The 23,464-nt window shown below is 41.7% G+C and overlaps 1 protein-coding gene across 1 annotated transcript; it reads right to left on the reverse strand.

The window, feature by feature from the left end:
• Positions 1-11,108: 11,108 nt before the first annotated feature.
• On the reverse strand, positions 11,109-12,035 carry LOC148507628 (odorant receptor 131-2-like). The gene has a single exon (XM_088445804.1). The coding sequence runs from the start codon at positions 12,033-12,035 to the stop codon at positions 11,109-11,111; it is 927 nt and encodes a 308-aa protein (XP_088301930.1).
• Between the last annotated feature and the right edge of the window lie 11,429 nt (positions 12,036-23,464).

Below are 23,464 nucleotides of genomic sequence, written 5' to 3' on the forward strand. Positions count from 1 at the left end.
GATATATTGCATTAGCTAAACAGAGCAAATGGCCATGTGACAACTAGCCTGTGTAGACAAGCTTCCTGGATATAACATCTGCTCTCACTTCAGGTGGCCCTGCTTGAATACACACCTTACATTAGCATGCTTCCTGCAATAAAGCACCTTCAAAGCCAAGAGTGTTATCTTAGGTTTGGGTCTTGTAGCTGTGCTAATTTGCATTTACACAAGAGCCTGGGAGAACAAAGGACTTTACTTTTGAGCCTGGGAAGGGTGGGGGCTACTGAGAGAGGGGGGCGTGTGGAACTATAAGGCTCAGCATTCCACACTGCTAGGTGTTCCCTTAGTTTAAGTGAGATTTAAGTGCACCATTTCTCATACACACATTAATACGCACAATTGTGCTGGTAACTAATTGCATATTAGCGAATGCATAAGATCCTATATGAAATTGCTGTTCATTAGCTTTATGCGTACACATCTGCTCCAAGTTAACTAGCATCTTTATATCAAACCCCGCATACTCACACATTACATATTCACATACAAGGTTCCATAAGCTTTAAGGTATAAGATTTAAGTTTGTTCATTTAGTATAAATGCTGTGAAATAAAGATTATTTGGTAACTAAGGTTTTATACATGCTAAGTAAGCCGTGTTTGGTTTTGTACTGATGCGTACTCTTTCAACAGTATTCCGGTATTATCGGTGTGGAGATCGCATCATGCATTCTCAACTTATGGACCGCAGAGACTTCAAGCAACAAAATGTATATTATATGAACAACTGTTAGGATGTTGCATGGGGCGGGAAACCAGAGACCCTCAGTTGTTGGAGGCTGGGTTGTGTCTATTTGAATCAGCCTGTTAAATGCTCTGTAACAGATACATCCCCCTTGAAGACCAATGACATCAGCAACAAACTTCTCTATTGTGTTGTCTATTTCTGGGGGGTATAAATATGTGTGCTCCAACACTGGGTCTTAGTCTTCTTGCTGAATGCTGACTGACAAGGGGTTTCTTGCTGATGCCTAACATCTGGACCAGAGAGCGCTGCGTATGTATACTGTACTTGGGTCTGTATAATTCCTTTGCGCAAAATTGTGTATGGATCAATAGCATGTAACTGACTGTATTTTTCCTTGAATAATACTTTGTGCTTTCGAACCACACGTTCGTTCCAAGTCTGTAGTCTTTATTTACTGTATGACTGCGTACGCAAAATAGTGTCATCCTTAGAGGTTTATAGGTAGGATATTAGAAGGTATAGGCAGGGGTATATAGAGGTTGAAATATAGATTCCTTAGTTGGGGGCTCATAGTGAAGTCACTTACCTACTCACACAGCACAGATGGTTATCGATATCTCAGCAAAGGGTAGTGGTTCAAATGTAGATTCCTTATAGTGGATTTTTATTGACAATATTTCTATGGTGTTCCATAAACCGGATCTTTGGACTTCTCATCGTTCTTCCAATGTAATATAACTTACATGGACAGGACAACATATAAATGATATATTTGGAGTCACAATTTATAAATGAAGCAATCTTATAAATGTCATCACTATTTGGTAAGGAGACCTCTTTCGTGTTCCGCGTGTTGTGCCGCATCTAAAAAAGCCCAATGGTTTTTCCGTCAACCAGTCTGATCCCTTCTGGTTCTCCCTCTTCTGCATTCTAAGGTGACTAGTTGCTAGAATAGTTTTCAAGGTTCTATTTTTCCTAAAGACAATGTCTGACTTTACTGGAAGGATATCTTTCAACACATTATCCTGTTTTAATAATCAATAATTCTGTGAAATAATATTTTTAATCCCCCTAAAACTATTGGTATATTTACAGATAAAGGCTCTTTCCCTACTCTCTGTAATAGCCCTCCATTTTTGTTTAGTAGGCCTCTGGTCTAGGAGGATGCTCCTATCCATGTCCAACACTTCCCTATAGGTGTTTATTAATAATGAATCAGGATATCCACGTTATTTAAATGCTTCAATCATTTCTAAAGCTTGTTTAGAAAAAATATCCAAGCTACTGCAATTCCGATGTAGGCGCATCAGTTGTCCCTTGGGAATATTAGTCTTCCAAGGGGCAAATAGGAATTAGTATTAACGGATTTAGTAAAATTCAAGGTATAAATCCTATTTTCCTTAATCATCCAAAAAATCTGTCCTCTGTTTATTAAACGTAGATGTAAAGGATAAATTAAAAGAATCAGTGTTCAGTGAATCAACAAAAAAGTGGCAGAAGTGATGTCCCCATTCCAAACAAAAAATAGATCGTCTATATAACAGCCATAGAAGACCAGGTTCATGTCCCAGCCGCCCCCCCACACATGGGTCTCTTCGAAGACTCCCATGTAAAGGTTGGCATAGCTGGGTGCAAACCTGGTCCCCATGGACATCACCATGACTTGTAAATAATAAGTGTCAAGAAACAAAAAAAATTTATGTGATAAAATAAAGGTGATGCAATCTAAAAGAAAATGCTCATGTGTCTTAGAGAGATCTCCATCTCGGATCAACCATTCCTTAATGACCTCCACCACTTTATAGTGTGGATTGTGTGTAAATAATGCAGTTGCATCTAAGGTCAGAAAGGCATAAGATTCCTGCCATTCAATGTTTTTAATTTTATTCCAAAAAATGTGTAGTGTCCGCTAAATGTGATTTCAAAGTGCTCACCTGTGATTGAAGAAAAGAATCAACATAAAAAGACAAATTTGATGTAAGTTAATACCCGACACAATGGGGCAACCTGGGGGTGAAGTGAGGGACTTGTGAATTTTTGTTAAAAAATAAAAAATAGGAGTGACCGGAAAGGATGATAATAGAAAGCTATAAGTCTCTTTAGAGATAACTCCCCAAATTTTTAGCTGAGTTCAATAAACATTTAAGTTCATCTAGAAAATCACTAGTGGGATCCTTAGACAGAACGGCATAAAAAGAACTACGGTATTCTGCAGTTGTCTAAGGGCCTCATTTTCACAGTGGAAACGATCCATGATTACCTGACCGTCACCTTTATCAGCTTCCTTAACAATAATCAATGTATCTTGGGTTAGCTTTTTTAGTGCTCTTTTTTTCTCCCTAAACAAATTCGAAACAAACTTAGAACTTCCCTGTTTGGAGATGCATTGGGTTTTGATGTCCTCTAATGTAATTTTATAAAACATGTCAATATGATTACTTCTTGTGCTCATCGGAAAAAATTCAGATTTTCTCCTACACAGATCTCTTAGTCTGGTATTATCAAAAACCTTAACCTCTTGGTTCATAGATGTACAGTTCTCCTCATCAGTTATATTACCCTCTAGCCACAACTCCTCAAACATGGACAAAGATTAACCATCCGTCTCATTCAATATAATAGGTGCCGCAGCATCATCAGATTGAATAACTTGTTTCTTGGCAGGATATCTTTTAAGGCCCAAGGTGTGAATATATTGGTTAAGGTCAACATACAGATATATTAGGCTCATACATAGGCGAAAACTTGAGGTCTTTTTTAAGTAATGATAACTGTGAATCATCTAATTCAGTAGAGGAAATGTTAAAGATATTATTGTTTTTATTTCGAGTAGACTGGGGAGTGGAATCTAAATGTCCCTTTATTCTGGTCTTTTTGTATTGTCTCTTATTGATCTTCCCTCCCCTCCTACCTCGGGGCTCGAATCCCTTCTCCTTTTTGGGGGGCCCGGATTGTATGAATGTAAAGGTGATTCATGTCTCTGTTGTATTTTGGCCTGGCCCCTAAAAAAGTCACGTCCTCTGACTGATCCTTCTTTGTAGAATGTATCCCTGATGGTTCTAGGGAGTGGGGATTAAATCGAACCTGCTGTCGAATATAGTTAGGATTTTTATACTTTGGAGAATCTCTATTTCTTGTTATCAATGGACTATAACTATTATGATGAGCAAGTTGACTGAAATCTAAGCTGTTTGATCATCTTTCTGGCTCCATCAGTTTAGTACCCTGCCAGGGTCTTTCTCTATCCACCTGTTTCCCTTTTGATTTGAACCTATAGGTTCTAACTGTATCATTATCGTAATCAATCAGATCTCGTTTAAACTTCTTTTGTTTAGGTTCAATCTGTTGTTTCTCATAACTTATTACTCTACTGCTTATCCTTTTATCCTTCTCATCATAACCTTCATATGTGTCAAATTGTTCCATAGATTTTTTCAAATCATCTATCTCCTTTTCAATTGGTTGTACTTTAGCTGTTTTAAATTTAACAATCAGACGCATCAGAGCCAATGAGCAATCATCGAGTAATCTATCCCATTCTTTTTGATATACCACACCAACATGAAAAATTGAGGATTTAAAAAGTCCGAGTCTTCTAGGCACCATTTTGTTCTCTATATATTTCTGAAGGTTCACACCATCAAGCCAGTTTCTGGATTCCACCTTTAATAAATCCTCCAATTTATAAAAACACTTAAACATATTCAATTGATCAGGCTCAGGTGTATCCTGTGCTTGTCCCTCCCAATGTGCCATGTAGGATTTCCTTCTAGAACTTCTATCCTGGAAAGTGCTAAAACAACTCATGACTGCTGCTCACTATGCAGATAAAAAGACCATATAAAAACACAAAAAAACTGAGCGTTGTCTGAGAGCTGCTGGTATGTAGGGGATGTACAGTAAGCCCTTAGTTTGGTAAAGGAAAAAGGAAAGTATTATACCAGCGCTATTCAATTAATAAAAGAGCTAATATTGACCTATCAATGGACAGTTGATGTAAAATATAAATAATTTAATAAATGTCATCAATCCTCAAAAGACATAAATAGGCATAATAAATGAAATGCAAACAATTAAACATTAAAAATAGCCACAATATCAACTTCACAAATACTAGTGGCAGCATGGTTGTACATGCCAGTATGAAATCTCTCGGCTATTAGACATTATAGATAATACATAGATTACTAATAGTATGATGATAGTTAATAAATAAAATATCACACAAAAAGTTGATTATATAAATAATATAAATATAAATAAATAAGTATATAATTCATTTAAAATACAATGCAAATGAAATTCAATAAAGCCTTATGCTGCATATATGCAGTGCCATAACAGGGCTTTAATGTGTCCTGTGCTGGCTACGGTCTGTCTATGTATGACATCATGGCCAGCCAGTACCCAGAAGCCGCTCTGTACCGCTCTACACATGGCAGAGTGCCTGTCTGTAGTGTTCAAAGGACTGCTGCAGCGTTACTGGCTGTGTCATTACAGGGGAATCAGTATGTAATACCGACAGTGGAAGACCATCGGATCTAAATTCGGACTGAGGCTGGTAAGCACCATAACCCTCTCCTCTACCTACCATAAACCTCCATTAGTGGTACCGAACCCTAACCTCCCCCTCTAGTGCCTAACCCTAACCTCTCCCCATTGGTACCTAACCCTAACTCCCCCTTCCTGGACGCTAAACTTAACACTCCAGGAGGGATGCCTAACCCTAACCTCTCCCTAGTGGGGCCTAACTCTAACCCCCTTTTCCCTAGACTAACCCAAACCCTTTCAGAGGGGTGTCTAACCCTAAGTCCTCTTGGGGGTTTCTAAACCTAATCCCTTCGTTCGGTGCCTGTAATGGCACCCTACTAGCCAGAAGCCAGAAGCAAGGGACCATGGGGTGCGCTCTGTGTGGCGGCACCGGTCTCGTTACCCTAGTCACTGTTCTGCATAGATGTAACCTCCCTCAGAAAAAAAGGACCAATAATCCAATAAGCATAAATCACTGCTTACAATAAAGCTGGTTTTCTATGAAGTTCCTACCGACCTTTTGGGCTGCCTCCTGCGGGAGGAACCAGCCAAGTTGGCTCTGTGGGGTGTGTGGAGAGGCAGATGCACTGGGGGCATGGTGAAGCAATTACATAATTGTTGCCCTGTCTCCCGCTATAGAATGTCGTGATTATCAGCATTGTGAAGCTAAAGGGTGGAGTCATAATGACGCTATTCAACGCGAATCATCAGTCAGCTGCCTGTACCATCCACTTCACTTTGGGAGTGGATGGCCGCGGCTGGGTGGAGGGTGGCTCAAGGAGACTTGCCCAGGAGTACCAACCACATTTTTGGGAGCCTTCCAGATGATCCTGGGACAATATGCAAGTATAATGCAGTAGTCTAATAAGTTAGTTATCTCAATGGAAGGTGTATAAATCACTGGTTTGAGTGAATCTAACATAGGGGTCTATTTATTGAGCCTTGGATGGAGTTGAAGTGAACGGACATACAGTACCAGCCAATCAGCTCCTAACTGCCATGTCACAGACTGTGTTTGAATAATGTCATACAGGAAAAGGGGAAGAAAATTGTTTGCACAGGAAAACAGTTAATTCTAACGATCTAATTATAGATTTATTGAATACACTTATCTAGGTATATTTCAAAAACTGGAGGTGCATCCCAGGAGTAAATATTATCAAGGTTTAGAAGAGGAGAGAAAAAAAAGAAAAGACTCCTATCAGGGCACACTCCTGTGCTGTATTGATGGCTGCTTCCTTTGATAAAGCCCCGGCGAAACACGTGTCAGACAGCCTGATGGTGGGCTCCACAGTGCGCACTCTGGACCCCTGCACCACGGACGATCATACAGAAGGGAGACAATATTGGCAGGTACTTTCTTCCTTCTACTGTTTCCTGCTCTCTCATTATAGCCAGCTGCCTGGATTCCCTGCGCTGCTGTACGGCAACAGGGATACTGGTGAGACTGGGCTGTAACAGCGGAAGCAGCTTTCTAATTTCTGGTGCCAGTTCCTGGGACTCTCATTCCCTGTCCTCTAATATCTAAGACAGGCAACAGCAGATCCTGGGCATATAAGCACACCACTCTATACCTGTATCTATATCAGGAAAATATTTAGTACCATATGTACTCTCCCAGATCGGAATAGAGGGATGCCTCTAATAATCTCCATATTATATATATAGGTGGTATCCGTGGTGTTCAGCATTTTAATATTGTGGTATCATTATACCTTTTGCATGTTGTATGTATTTGTTTATTATTTCGCCTTTAGTTTTGTATTTGTATGTCAATTGTGATACATGTTTTTTATATTTATAGTTATTTGTATATCTAAATATACAGGTGGATCCACTCAACCTTATAATATCTTACCCTAGATAACAGTACATTACACCTTTATTAACTAATATCACACTAGAAGGCTGTGGTGGGCTCATCCTATGTATTATTTTTTCACTGGTTCCGGTGGATTATTGAGGGACTACTTTCACTAGACATACCATATGTATGTTTCCTGTGATCATTGAAATATTGCATCTTAATATGTGTACTAGGTTGGGTGGTACTTTGATGAATTATCTATTCCAATTGTGCATATATTTATAACTATACCCCCAGCACCATATACATGTTTTCTGTGATTAGTGAATTATCGCATGTGTACTATTTAGGGTGGCATTTCGATGAATTGTCGATTTCAATTGTGTATATCATTAGCAAATATTTATAACTATACTTCCAGTACTGTCAAATAGACCTGGATATAGTGGATCACTGTTAATAGATATAGTGTATCATACACTATTAATGTTCTTATTTGTCTATGCTGTCTTTGTATAATAAGTTGATTTCGAGTGTCTATGTTTCATTTTAAGAATTTAATAAACTTTAGTTTTAATATCAACATCAATACATCTATTTCAGATATATTAAATGGGTAAATATATGGTGGTCTGTCTGCTAATTGAGACATTAATGTAAATTTCACATATGATCATGATCTCACTTAGATGTAATCAGTTTGTCCTATTTCTCCAATACTAATTTTGTAGCCATCAATACAGCACAGGAGTGTGCCCTGATAGGAGTCTTTTCTTTTTTTTCTCTCCTCTTCTAAACCTTGTGTTTGAATAATGACAGTTAGGAGCTGGTTGGCTGGTATGTTATCTCCATCCAAAGCTTAGTACAAAGACATCATAGTCTTTTGTAAATTTCTCACCTAATTGTTTCCCATTACAGTGAAGCTATGCAATTTATCATATATATTGAGTTCAATATACTGTACTCAAACAATGCATTGAACATTTACCTGTAGAATAATCTGTAAAAATATAATTATACGCCTAACATAATTTATATAACGTAATGTTTTTCATTAATGACTTAATTTATGATTTATATGATTTATTAAGCATCACACATCTCTCTCTGTACTATTGGTCCAAATTAAAGCCGCATGTAATACCGACATTGACGTACAGTAGTTGAGTGATTTTTTGCAAATGAGCATGACCAAAAATTTCTAAAGACTCATGCGGTGCATGCGTTACACATAGCCTAAGCACAAAGATGCTGTTGGGAGCGAGAAAGATGGTATCAGAAGTGTTTTGGAAAATTAAATGGCGATCCTGGGCGGTGGGCGTGTTAGGGGCGTGTTATGGGCGTGTCAATGCTAGCAGCTGCTTCCAAACACGCACATGTGCAGACATACAGCCATAACCAAAAGTTTTGAGAATGACACAAGTATTGGGTATCACAAAGTCTGCTGCTTTGGTTTTTATGATGGCAAATTGCATATACTCCAGAATGTCATGAAGAGTGATCAGATGAATTTGCCATTCATTGCAAAGTCCCTCTGAACCATGACAATAAATGTAGGGCCCATTTCTGACTTGCTCGCTAGACTGCGTTTGCACGCAGCTGGAAGATTTTCGCTAACTGCTCATGCTTATAAGATGCAGCGCACGTGCGCGTGCAAACCAGTCACTGCAATCGGGAGGCGATAGCACGTTGAGCTGAGATGGCTCGCAAGATTGAGTGACAGGATGAGCTGTTTGTGGGTGGTGACAGGGGGTGGTAGATGAAAACGGGGGTGTGGTGGTGTGAACGCAGGCGTGCCTGTGCGTTCTAACAGTGTTTCAAGGACATGCATAATTTACACGCAGCGTCATAGTACACATCACCTGGCTGTTTTTCACACTACAGCGATCACAGTGAATGTGGCAGGATATGGTCAACCACAAGTGCTGCGTGCATGCCTGATGGTACTAGATGTTACTGATTATTGCATACACTTCCTGGAGATGGGAAAAGTGGGAGGCTTATGATTGGCTAGGTGCATCTTACTGTACATACAGCCCATGATTGCATGCTAAGACATAGTGGGCATACTATTGTCTTACCGTGCGATCATGGCTTTTGCATATTTTAGCAGCAGATGGCTGCGTGCGAATGCATCTTGTTAAAACAGGTGAGAGTGTTGAAGAGGACAAGGCTGGAGATCACTCTGTCATGCTGATTGAGTTAAAATAACAGACTGGAAGCTTAAAATAAAGGATGGAGCTTGAAATCACTGTTCTTCCTCTGTTAACCATGGTTACCTGCAAGGAAACATGTGCAGTCATCACTGCTTTGCACAAAAAAGGGATTCACAGGCAAAGATATTGTTGCTAGTAAGATTGCACTTAAATCAACCATTTATCGGATCATCAAGAACTTCAAGGAGAGAGGTTCAATAGTTATGAAGAAGGCTTCAGGGTTGCCCAAGTTGATTGAGCTGCATGATCCGGGCACCACCAGTGCAGAGCTTGCTCAGAAGTGGCAGGAAGCAGGTGTGAGTGCCAGTGAGGCAAAGACTTTTGGAGGATGACCTGGTGTCAAGAAGGGCTGCAAAGAAGCCACTTCACTCCAGGAACAACATACGGGACAGTCTAATATTCTGCAAAAGGTACAGGGATTAGGCCTCTGAGGACAGGGGTAAAGTTATTTTCCCTGATGAATCCCCTTTCAGTTTGTTTGGGGCATCTGGAAAAACGCTTGTCCGGAGAAGGAAAGGTGAGCGCTACCATCAGTCCTGTGTCATGCCAACAGTAAAGCATCTTGAGACCATTCATGTGTGGGGTTGCTTCTCAGCCAAGGGAGTGGGCTCACTCACAAGTTTGCCTAAGAACACCATAAAGAAATAAAGAATGGTATCAAAACATCCTCCAAGAGCAACTTCTCCCAACCATCCAAGAACAGTTTGGTGATGAACAATGTCTTTTCCAGCATGATGGAGCACCTTGCCATAAGGCAAAAGTGATAACTACTGTAAGTGACTCGGGGAACAAAACATCGAAAATTTGGGTCCATGGCCCGGAAAATTTCCAGACCTTCATCCCATTGAGAACTTGTGGTCAATCTTCATGAGGTGGATAGACAAACAAAAACCCACAAATTCTGAATAAACTCCAAGCATTGCTTAGGCAAGAATGGGTCAGTATGTGATCCAGAAGTTGATTGACAGCATGCCAGGGTGAAATGCAGAGGTCTTGGAAAAGAAAGGTCAACACTGAAAATATTGACTCTTTGCATAAACTTAACGTAATTGTCAATGAAAGCCTTTGACACTTATGAAATGCTTGTAATTTACTTCAGTATATCATAGTAACATCTGACAAAAAGGTCTAAAACAGCAAACTTTGTGAAAAAAACAATACTTGTGTCATTCTCAAAACTTCCGGCCATGGCTGTACAGTAGGAGGCTATAGGTAGATAGAGAAATGCACCTGCTATAGGGATGGTTCAAATTTCCATGTTGTGACCGAGAGTGATGTATAAGGAAGTGGATTGGGTACGGGATGCTGGTGCTTGGGATCCTAGTGGTCAGAATTCAGACACGGGCATCCCAACAGGGTTAGGATACAGACACCTGTTGGTTAAGTGTCCTAACCCTACCCCTAACCCTCCCTCCCACCACCCTAAAGCTAACCTACCCCCCCTAGTACTTAAACTAAACCCTCCCCCTCTAGTGCCTAACCTTAACCCTCCTCCTAGTTCCTAACCCCCCCCCTAACCCCACTATTGACCGACGAGATGCCGGCAGTCAGGATGCTGGTTCCTGAATTCTAACTGGTGTTGGATTCCGGCACCGGCACGCTGGTATTTCAACTGCATGCCAAGGAAGCACCAATCAGTATTACAGCATGGACAGATGCTAAAAGTAGGGCATCTCAGTTTCTTGCAATTTCCAATATACATGAGAGAAGTAGTTTGTAGCGCCGTGTGCATAAATTCGCAGGTAAGTAACAGCCAATAGACACAGCTGAGTGTGCTTCTGCGTCCAACTAAGAAGCAGGCCTATAATATGTGTCTTAACGTGAAGTTAATGAATGACTTGTCCTAAAGGTTTGGCAATTTGAAATTTGGTAACACATCTACTGAACACTTTATCCCTAAACCCATAAACAATTGGGCTGAGAAACCTTGGCAGGCACATAAACAGGAGAAAGTTAATTGTAGGCAAGTAGGAAACTTCTGTGAAATATGTTTCAGTAAATGAGGAAGTTAATGAAAACAAACATAACAAAAACTGAAACGCGTGGAGCATAACGGTATTACCGGCTTTGGAGGCAGATCTGCCGCCTGAACTCACGTTCTTTGCAATGAACATCACTCTAATGTACGTGAGCAAGATTATGATTCCCACCAGGATTAGGCTGATGATGAGGGTGCTGGATCTAATCACACTTTGCGCTAGTTTCACTGTTAAAATTTCCCGTCTACATAAAACATTGAAAGTAAATATAGTCTTCTCTGCTGCGGTGCTCAGGACGATTAAATCAGCTACATTTGGTATTAGACCAATTACCCATATGACGGCAATGGCATACATAGACCTCTGTGATGTACAAAGCGTTACATGTCTCAATGGAAAACAAATGGCTGCATAGCGTTCCAGGGCCATGACCGCCAAATTGTAGGGTGTAATCCTAAATGTAGCTGATACCAGAGTGATTATTGTGTAACAAATGGGCACAGGGATGTAGACCAAGAACAATGAAAACATGAAGAGGATAAGTCCTGCAGTAAGATATAATGTGTCATTAATCAGCATGTGGGCAAAGAGGACGTATCGGGCGTTGTCTCGGACATGAGGGGTGGTGAAGAAAACATGTAGAATGAGCGAGATGAAGTAGAGGAAGACACAGAAACAAACGATGGATAGAGTCCCAAGAAAGACTTTTTGAGCATTTGTCATTTTTCCGCTGGAAATCGGTCCCTGGGTGACATTATTGTACAAAATTGTCATATTAACCATTATGGAATTGTTATGACTTTATTTTCAGCATTCAATCTAGAAAAAAGTAAAAGATGTAGAATATAATTATTGGATGCAAAAATGTATGTGCAGGGTTGTTGTTACTTTACATTTATAGAAAATAATAGCACTTAAAGCGGTAAGTGGGGTGTTAAAGTGTGAATATGTATTATTTCATTGTTTACTACTTATTTTTCATTATATATTAATATTATTTATACACCCTTATTCAATTATTGCCCAGAAACCAGTTTGGCTGGTCTATTAGCATTTGAAGACACATGGCCAGTTCACACACAAAGACCACTTCCTGCCTCAGGCACAGATAGGCACACACTCAGGATACCTAAAACAAAGCTACTTCCTCTACAAGTCACACCCACAATGGGAATATCATACTGGATATACCATCCGAATGACACAGAGCTCACACTCTCTCCAAGAGGAATGTAGTCAATAAACCGATGGATGGGGATGAAAGAAAGCCTCGAAATCCCGACATCTATCTTTAGCCTTATGCCAAAATCCCGACAGCCAGCATTCCGAACAAAGGTAAGTGGGGACAGGTTAGGTGATAGCCATGGGGGGGGGTTAGGTTTAGGCACCCCTGGGGGATTATAGGGTTAGGCACCCCCGGGGGAGGGTTAGGCTATGGGGAGAGGGCATAGTGTTAGGGGCCACCGGGGGGTTAGGGTTAGGCACTCCCCGGGAGGTTTAGGGTGTGGGAAGGGGGGGTAAACTTTAGGCACCACTGGGGAAGGTTAGGGTTAAGCACTAGGGGGGAGGTAGGGGTTAGCCACCACTAAGGGAGGGTTAGGGTTAGGGGGGGAGAGGGGTAGGATTAATATACTTAAGACCCCCTGTCGGGATTTTCAGTTTCAGCATGCCGCTGTCGGGATATGAACTCAGCTGCCGGTATTTCATACCCAACCTCTCCCAGAGACACTCTCACAAGGCTGCAGCTACACACAGATCACAGACACATTGCAAAGATGCAACTTCAATCCCCAGGATGCTTGGAAGATTCTCTCGATCCATGCAAAGTATCAAACTCACTTCTTTCTATATAGAAATACACAAATGGATAGAAAATGGAAAATGGATTAATGGAACTTATAGTATCACAAATATCTCCTGCTTACCTTTCTCTCCCGGAGTGGCCCGCTGTCCCCATACACTAGTATCACAGATATCTGAAAGGCCCACTGTCTCCATACACTAGTATCACAGATATCTCCTACTTACCTTTCTCTCCCGGACTGTCCCGCTGTCCCCATACACTAGTGTCACAGATATCTCCTGCTTACCTTTCTCTCCCAGAATGGCCCACTGTCCCCATACACTAGTATCACAGATATCTCCTACTTACCTTCCTCTCCCGGAATGGCCCGCTGTTCTCATTCACTAGTATCACAGATATCTCCTACTTACCTTCCTCTCCAGGAATGGCCCACTGTCCTCATACACTAGTATTACAGACATCTCCTGAATAAATTCCATTCCGGAATGGCCCGCTGTCTCCATACTCTAGTATCACAGATCTCTCCTTCTTATCTTTCTCTTCAGGAATGTTCTGCTGTCCCCATACACTTGTATCACAGATATCTCCTGCTTACTTTCTCTCCATTGCCCCTATACACTAGTATCACAGATATTTCCTGCTTACCTTCCTCTCCCGGAATGGCCCGCTGTCCAAATACAATAGTATCACAGAAATTTCCTGCTTACTTTCCTGTGGCGTAATGGCCCGCTGTCCCCATACACTAATATCACAGATATCTCCTGCTTACCTTCCCCTCCCGGTGTGGCCCGCTGTCCTCATACACTACTATCACAGATATCTTCTGCTTACCCTTCTCTCCCGGAATGCCCCGCTGTCCCCATACACTAGTATCACAGATATCTCCTGCTTACCTTCATCTCCCAGAATGGCTGCTGTCCTCATACACTAGTATCACAAATATCTCCTGCTTACCTTTCTCTCCCGGAATGGCCCGCTGTCCCCATACACTAGTATCACAGATATCTCCTGCTTACCTTCCTCTCTCGGAATGGCCCGCTGTCCCCATACACTAGTATCACAGATATCTCCTGCTTACCTTCCTCTCCCGGAATGGCTCGCTGTCCCAATACACTAGTGTCACAGATATCTCCTGCTTACCTTTCTCTCCCGGAATGGCCCACTGTCCCCATACACTAGTATCACAGATATCTCCTACTTACCTACCTCTCCTGGAATGGCTCTCTCTCCTCATACACTAGTATTACAGATATCTCCTGATTACCTTCCTCTTCCGGAATGGCTGCTGTCCTCATACACTAGTATCACAGGTATCTCCTGCTTACCTTCCTCTCCCAGAATGGCACGCTGTTCCCATACACTAGTATCACAGACATCTCCTGCTTACCTTCCTCTCCCGGAATGGCTGCTGTCCTCATACACTAGTATCACAGATATCTCCTGCTTACTTGTCTTTCCTGGAATGGCCTGCTGTCCCCATACACTAGTATCACAGATATCTCCTGCTTACCTTCCTCTCCCGGAATGGCTGCTGTCCTCATACACTAGTATCACAGATATCTCCTGCTTATCTTCCTCTCCCAGAATGGCCCGCTGTCCAAATACAATAGTATCACAGATATCTCCTGCTTACCTTCCTTTGGTGGAATGGCCCGCTGTTCCCATACACTAGTATCACAGACATCTCCTGCTTACCTTCCTCTCCCGGAATGGCTGCTGTTCTCATATACTAGTATCACAGATATCTCCTGCTTAACTTCCTCTCCCGGAATGGCCCGCTGTCCTCATAAACTTGTATCACAGACATCTCTTGCTTACCTTCCTCTTTCGGAATGGCCCGCTGTCTCCATACTCTAGTATCACAGATCTCTCCTTCTTACCTTTCTCTCCTGCTGCCCCTATACACTAGTATCACAGATATTTCCTGCTTACCTTCCTATCCCGGAATGGCCCGCTGTCCAAATACAATAGTATCACAGATATCTCCTGCTTACCTTCCTGTGGCGGAATGGCCCACTGTCCCCATACACTACTATCACAGATATCCCCTGCTTACCATTCTCTCCCGGAATGGCCCGCTGTCCCCATACACTAGTATCACAGATATCTCCTGCTTACCTTCCTCTCCCAGAATGGCTACTGTCCTCATACACTAGTATCACAGATATCTCCTGCTTACCTTCCTCTACCGGAATGGCTGCTGTCCTCATACACTAGTATCACAGATATCTCCTACTTAACGTCCTCTCCCGGAATGGCCCGCGGTCCCCATACACTAGTATCACAGATATCTCCTGCTTACCTTCCTCTCCCGGAATGGCTCGCTGTCCCAATACACTAGTGTCACAGATATCTCCTGCTTACCTTCCTCTCCCGGAATGGCTCGCTGTCCCCATACACTTGTATCACAGATATCTCCTACTTACCTACCTCTCCTGGAATGGTCACTGTCCTCATACACTAGTATTACAGATATCTCCTGATTACTTTTCTCTTCTGTAATGGCTGCTGTCCTCATACACTAGTATCACAGATATCTCCTGCTTACCTTCCTCTCCCAGAATGGCGCGCTGTTCCCATACACTAGCATCACAGATATCTCCTACTTACCTTTCTCTCCAGGAATAGCCCGCTGTCCCCATACACTAGTATCACAGATATCTCCTACTTACCTTTCTCTCCCGGAATGGCCCGCTGTTCCCATACACTAGCATCACAGATATCTCCTACTTACCTTTCTCTCCCGGAATGGCTCGCTGTCCCCATACACTAGTATCACAGATATCTCCTACTTACCTTTCTCTCCCGGAATAGCCCACTATCCCCATACACTAGTATCACAGATATCTCCTGCTTACCATTCTCACCTGGAATGTCCGCTATGTAGGATAAAATTATATAGGGGATATTGCAATAGGCTCATAGGTACTATATACTGTTTGAAATCTTATACCTTCTAAAATACTATATGTAACCTGACTGAAATATATAGTAGTTTGTAGAATTTGTATATTTCAGTTTAATATCAGTTGGTAATTGTTAGGGGGAAGAAAATGGCTACTGCTATGTTTTTCCCTTTAATAATACTAATAATAATAATAATAATAATAATAATGCCTTGAACCATGAAGTTTGGTTCCATAAGGGCTGTGAATTACTTGCTACATTATGATAGTATTGTGAAGTTTGTATAATGTAGTATATTATCATCGTTATAATCCTAGGGTTTAATCAGTGTTATAGGGATAGATGTGACTGTATTGATCAAATAGGTTTTTTATCAGGGAAGTTGAATTAATAACAGTTTGGAATGGGATAAGTGAGACCCCACATTCCAATATGGGGTATGTTGATTTGTAGGATAAAATAGCTTCCACCATGTGGCCATGTGTCCTCCTAAACAAAGGATTCCATGCTGTCCTCCCCTCCCCCTTACATTCTTGTATATATACCTCTCTGCATATCTTACACACAACTATACACACACACACACATTTAAGTATTTTTTTCAGATTAACGTGGACCAAAATTTTTTAATATATCCAGGATTTACTGTAATGCACAAATAACTCTTATTCCCTACAAAATCCATCATCATAATGGAATCTGTATGATATGCTGGTGGATGAGATGCAGGTAATCGATTCCCGGCAGCGTCTGGCCAACCAAAGCAGAGTTCCCAGCAGCGGAAGCCTGACAGCGCTGGAAATCCCGATCGTCGATAGGTAAGTATTGACTAACCTAACCTAACCCCCTAACCCTACCTTAGGGGTGCCTAACCCTAAACCCCCCCAAGTGCCTAACCCTAATCCCCCCTCTAAGTGCCTAACCCTAACCCTCCCTTTCCCCGCTGCCTAAGCCTAAGTCCCCCGGGAGGCTGCCTAACCCTAAGTCCCCCACGGGGGTGCCTAACCCTAACTGTCCCTCCCCCCTAGCCTAACCCTAACCCTCCCAGGGGGGTGCCTAACCCTAAGTCCCCTCTGGGTGCCCTAAACCCAACCCTCCCCCCCCATGGTTGTCCGCTCGCGGCACCTGGCATCCCTTCGATTGGGATGCCGAGCACCGGTCTCCCGGCATCAGGGAAATGTCAGGCGTCTACATCTAGATGCCCGGCTTTTCACCCTCGCCGGGATATGACAGTTGGAAAGCCGGCTGCCAGTATTAAGGTGGTTCAAATACTGACTCCGATATCGCGATTGTGAAGAATGCTGACAGGGGCCGGTAAGTACCCTAACCCTCATCCTCTCCCCCCTAATCCTAATCCACCTTTGTTGGTGCCTAACACTAACCTCCCCTGGTGGTGCCTAACCCTAACCTCCCTCCTGTGTGCCTAACCCTAACCCCCCTTCCCACACCATAAACCTAAACCTCCCTGGGGGGTGCCGAACCCTAACCATCCCCCGTTAGTGCCTAACCCTAGCCCCCCTTCCCGCAACCTAAACCTAACAACCCCGGGGGGGGGGTTGACTAACTGTAACCATCCCCCGGTAGTGCCTAACCGTAACCCTCCTCCCCGCAGCCTAACCCTAACCCTCCCCGGTTGATGCCTACCTCTAACCCACTCCAAGGAGGTCCCTACAGCAAACTCCCTCATCCCCAGGCTAACTCTCATACTTACCTACATACTTTTATTCTGATGTCTTCAGGATGGTGGCTACGGCATTTTGACGGGTGTCGGGATTCTAGTGTCGGTATATTGACGTCCGGGATCCCACCCGCCAGCATCTTGACCACATACCCATCATAACACAACACAAACACATACACACACACACACACACATTTCCCTCCATGCTCTACCACACTTGTCTCTCACACCATTTCTTGCATAGCTTACACACACACACACACACATATATATATATATATATATATATATAGTTAAAACATATTAAAACATATTGTAATATTGGATTGTGTTTAACAATGTGAAAGTATTGTTTTACATATATGTGAATATTATTGAATAATCAATTGTTATTTAAATAAATTTTCCTTTGCTTAATTTCATAGTTATGTGCATTCTTTATTATAGGAAATTATCCTAATGATTTTAAGGTATAATTCCTGGGTAAAACCTTGCGAGTAAGCTTTTAATGGTGCAAAATTAGTTATTCATTGTGATAAAAAATAGAATATTTGCTTCAAGGATATGAGACTAAAACCAGGCGGAAAAAGGAAAACAAGTACAAACAAAAGAAAGACACCTTTTCATGGGGAAATCATTTTCAGTTTACTATATGTTATTTACGTATATGCAGCAGGCTTGGGCTTGGAAGCCATATCATTAGCAATAACCATCAACCTGGCCTCTCGCTAAAGCTGTGGGTGGTCACCCACAGCTTAGCGAGTGTCCAGGAGGCCAGCTCTTTTTAGAGATGCGCACGGCTCTGAATGAGGTCCATAGTCTGAGACCACCTAAGACTAGGGCTCGCATTTACCTAAACTGGGTCCAAGGGCATTCAACCTATATGCAGGTGGTTTGTGATGCAAAATAACAATCATGAGTGTAGTGGTGGTCTATCCTGGCTCATGTCATGATGTCTATCCTCAGTCACTCATTCATGCTAATTTTGAGTTGGGACAAATGGTGGATGGATGGCTGTTGGGTAAGTACACATATCTATGGTTACAGGCAACTCTGTGAGCACAGAAAGTGGGAGGCAGGTAAAGGCTTCAGTGATTGCCAGCTATATCACCTGTAAGTATATTACACAACCTTTGTACTTCATTCTTCTACAAAAATGTGGATTATATAACGTTGGTAAACTAACACACCATCAGCAAAACATGCTCTGCTCCAGTACAGAACAAATTATGTGTTTTTTTAATTAAATGTAAAATAATGTGTGACCACATCTGCTGGTGTGTATTACTTAACAAATGTGTTTCCCCACTGTGTCAATGTTGCTAAGAAGTTTATGCCTTTTAATTTATTTATCTTTAAACCTTCATTTAATGGTCATGATCTAAATAATAATAATAGTGCAAGGAAAAAGGCAGATAGTGTTTCGATGGAAATATACTGTAAATAGACAAAGGGCAAAATTTACTAAGCGGCAGGTCCTAAACCCCGGGGGTTTTGTGACGGTTTCTAAATGACAGCTCTGTTCTAGTCTATTCTAAAATTTGTTTTGATGGCGGTTTTGCAGTGGTTTTGGTCTTAATAAATCTGTGGAAAGCAAAACCGCCACCAAACTGCTGGGGGTTTAGAACCCGCCGCTTAATACATTTTGCCCAAGATGTTTTTAAACAATATATTTAATGCTTCAACAACAGCTTGGACTGTTTTTGGAGGCAAAAAATGAAATGATGCACCTACAATCTACAAAGGATGCCTTAAATAGGCATTAAACAGTAATACTCATATTAATAACTATGTAACAAGTATATAATCGTAACATAATAATTATTAATTTTAAGTTTAACTATTATCATTTTCTTTTAGGAGGCTGTGTAGAGATGGGTGAAGAGCGACTTGGACCTGCATCACCTCCTGCGGTGCGAGCCCCGCACCTGGGTGGCATTGGTGCAAATGAGGGAGTTAAACTGATGTAGGTCAGGGTTGCCTACCTTTAACATTCTCTTCCCGGGAGAAGCCCGGGTAAGAGAAGCAGCAGGGGGCCGACGGGGGCGGGGCTTGACGATTTGCGTCATTAAGCCCCGCCCCCTCACGGTAAAATTGTCGCGATTGGGCACAATTTACATAGGGGGCGGGGCCAAATGCTGTGATTCATGCAGAATCACAGCTTACGCCCCGCCCCCTTCACGGAGACCCGCAATTGTCGCGGGTATTCTCCTAATTCTGCCCACTTCACTAGGAAGTGGGCAGAATGCGGGAGACATGCCTACCCTTCCCGGGGTGCGGGGGGTTACCTGAAAAATCGGGAGCCTCCCGCGAAAATTTGGGAGGGTAGGCATGTATGATGTAGGTTCTAGTTTGTGGCTCTGGTAGGAGGACATGGTAGCACTAAAAATCCCTAACAGCATTTGTATGATTTTGGTACATTCTTTAAAACTCTCTTGAAATATTATGTTTGCATTAATTTGTGCCTCAAGGACACGTGTTTGGATTCCATAATTCTAGCAAAATTTTCAAGATTACTATTAATATGACAATTATTTTTTTTCTACAGTGTCACTTAGCTGCATGATGCTAAGATTAATGGTTGGCAGACTGCTGTCACGTTTGTGAAACTGTCGGTTCATTAATAGCAACTGTCTCAATTGCGTCTTCATCAGCTCCACATGGCAGTCATCGAAAGCAGCGATGTAGGTGAGGAATGCAGAAGCAGCCTCAGACTCTACATCTCAAGGCAGCTCTTGTAAGTCTGGGTGAGCCTGGAAGGCTTTTATTGTTTCTGGGCCGTAAATAAAAATGGGTATTTTTGTTTGCAAGATTCTGTTTTGACACAAAACACACAATAAACCAGAAATGGTAAGTACTGTACATGTCTGATCCTCATCCTGCCTTAAGGGTGGGTATGTTGATTTTGATTTGACGCTTGTACTTTTGCCTGTGATGTAACATGTGAAAATAAATATATTAAATACTTTTTTAAATATGTTCTATTGACACATTTAACAAACATGTAACATGCGCATGATGGGTTTTGCAAACTATCAGAGAGGGATCCTATGTAGCCTGGTCTAACTAGTTAAATATAATACAATCAACTGTACTTTGTATAGGCATTATGTGTAGCCTTTACAACATGGAAACTTATTTTTTTTTTTAATAATGCATGACAATCAATTTTTATTTTATTTATATTTTAAAGTACAAAAAAAACACTTAGGTTAGTTTTACAATAAAATGGCACAATATTGCCATTCTAAATATGATGGCTGTTTGGACGCATTTGTTTCATGATTGCAAAATGACATTTCCATGTGTGCAACAAAAAATAAAACATACAGTTTAGAGAGAACTATGCACATTTGTGGTAAGATGTGTAAAGTATATTTGCAAAAACATTAATTAATAGACAAAAAAAATTCTTAAATAATACAAAGGTTAGCATCAAGACATTACTCACTCTTTTTGGCCGGGGCATCAGTCATGTACGTGGGTACCCTGCAGCACTTGCGGGGCATAATTCTTTGCAGTGACTCTTCATATACCAGCCATTGCAGCTAAAATGGTGATCTGCCACCGGTCTGCCTCTCCGTTTTCCACTCTGTGGCCATTTTCTGCTTCACTTAAAGCTTGATGTCACTGAACGAGCCAGGACAATTCACCTCATCCAATATTTGATTTCAAATAAGGGACTGTTTGCATCCTCTTGATCTAGAGACATCCCGCCCAAACAATACTTCAAAATGTTTCAGTACCCCTTCTACTAGGGCCACATTCTCCTGAAATGCGAACAGCACATTGCTGCCACATTTGGGGCCTCATTTATCAACAAGTTTTATCATTCACAATGAGTGACAAAACTCTTCGCTTATGATAAATGGTGCTCCAGCCAATCAGCTCCCAACGGTCATCTTTCAAACAGATGACCGTTGGGAGCTGATTGGCTGGGGCACCATTATCGTACACAATGAGTTTTATCACTCGATATGAATGATAAAACTTGTTGATAAATGAAGGCCTTGGCCTTTTCCCGGAGCAAAGACATATCGTCGCCATCATCATCATCGTCATCGAGAGGCTGCTGCACAGACACCTCATCCTCCTCCACATCGGAGTCTGAGACCTCCACATCCACTGGCCTCCACCTACCACTGTCCTCCTCCATGAACACAAATAACACTAAACACAGAGAAATAAAATAATGGAAAAAAACCACCTCCAACACCACTTCTCTCACACTCTACACACACACACACCTACAAACACACACACCTACACACACACACCTACACACACACCTACACACACACACATACACCTACACACACACCTACACACACACCTACACACACACACACCTACAAACACACACACCTACACACACACACCTACACACACACCTACACACACACACATACACCTACACACACACACATACACCTACACACACACCTACACACACACACCTACAAACACACACACCTACAAACACACACACCTACACACACGCGTGCGCGCATGCGTGGCAGCAGTTTAGGGGTGTATTTATTAGGTCATGATGTAGACACAGGACCATGTGTGACTTTGGACCAATTGGAAGAGTTTTGCGAACGCGTTGCGATTTGCCTCTGATTACAATTCTATTTGAGTTGAGTGCTCCTGTGCCTCAGCCTTTGGATATCTGACATGCAAGTTTCGGCGACACTGGGATTTGCAATTTAGGGTCAATATGAGTGAACTGGCACATGCCACAACACAATCATTATCACCTTTGAATGACACTTATCAGCCTAACACGCTTTACAGTAAATTTGAGATTTCCCGCTGGAAGTGTTCCAGCTATAAACTATGATCTGTAATATTAGTAAGTTTCCCCCTAAGTGTTTCTCATTACAACTAGCTTTTCCCAGTCAGCTGTACTTCTCCCCGAGTATTATTTCTCAGGTGACTACTTTCCCTCTAAGTCTTTTCTCCCCCAATTTATTTATTTATTTATACCCCCAAATGCAGATCCCTGTTTTCCTCTTTGTACCTGCACTGACTTCACCACCAGGTGTCTTTCGTCAAAACTCCTTCTTATTTCTCTAGCTTATCTTTTTCTGTCTGTCAGGTTACTTATCCAAAGCTGGGTACACACGTAAAGATTTTCTGTCCAACCATCCAACTCGAAGATTGGTTGGAATGAAAATCTGGTAAGATATGAAAGCAAATGACAATCAGCAATTTGCTCCCAAACACCGGAAAATGGACAAAAACTGTTGTTTGAACAAATTGTTTAGCTCAAACATTTAACAAACTTGTCTGACGTCATTTTCATCTGTTTTCTGGCATTAAGGAGCAAATTGCTGATCTTCAGTTACTCCCATACATTACCTGATTTTCATTCCATCCAATCAACTAGTTGGATGGTTGGACAGAAAATCTTTGCGTGTGTACCCAGCTTAACTCTACAGTGTGATGGCTTCTGTTTAAAAAAAAAAATCCAAATTGCATCCGAAGTCAAAAAAATTTGATTTCCTTAAAAACAAGTATTTTTAAGGTTATAGAATCTCCTGTGACAACATTAGGGCAGCATAGAGTATACTGTACATAAATTGTAACTTAGAAATGTTTCTGAGTCAATAGCACCTGTGAATATAAAACAATTGACAGAGGTATCCAAGATTAAATTCAGAGAAGTGATATTATACATTACATCAGATGGTATGGTACAGCATTACACAAAGTTACTTTACTGTTGAGCCAAATGCAATAATCATGGATTTACTTACAGTACAGCGAAGGTTCGTTGTTAGTCTGACAATCTGCTGTACAAGTGAG

This window comes from Taudactylus pleione, unplaced genomic scaffold (genome assembly GCF_031769625.1).
Source record: "Taudactylus pleione unplaced genomic scaffold, aTauple2 ptg000390l, whole genome shotgun sequence".
Classification (NCBI taxonomy): Eukaryota; Metazoa; Chordata; class Amphibia; order Anura; family Myobatrachidae; genus Taudactylus; species Taudactylus pleione.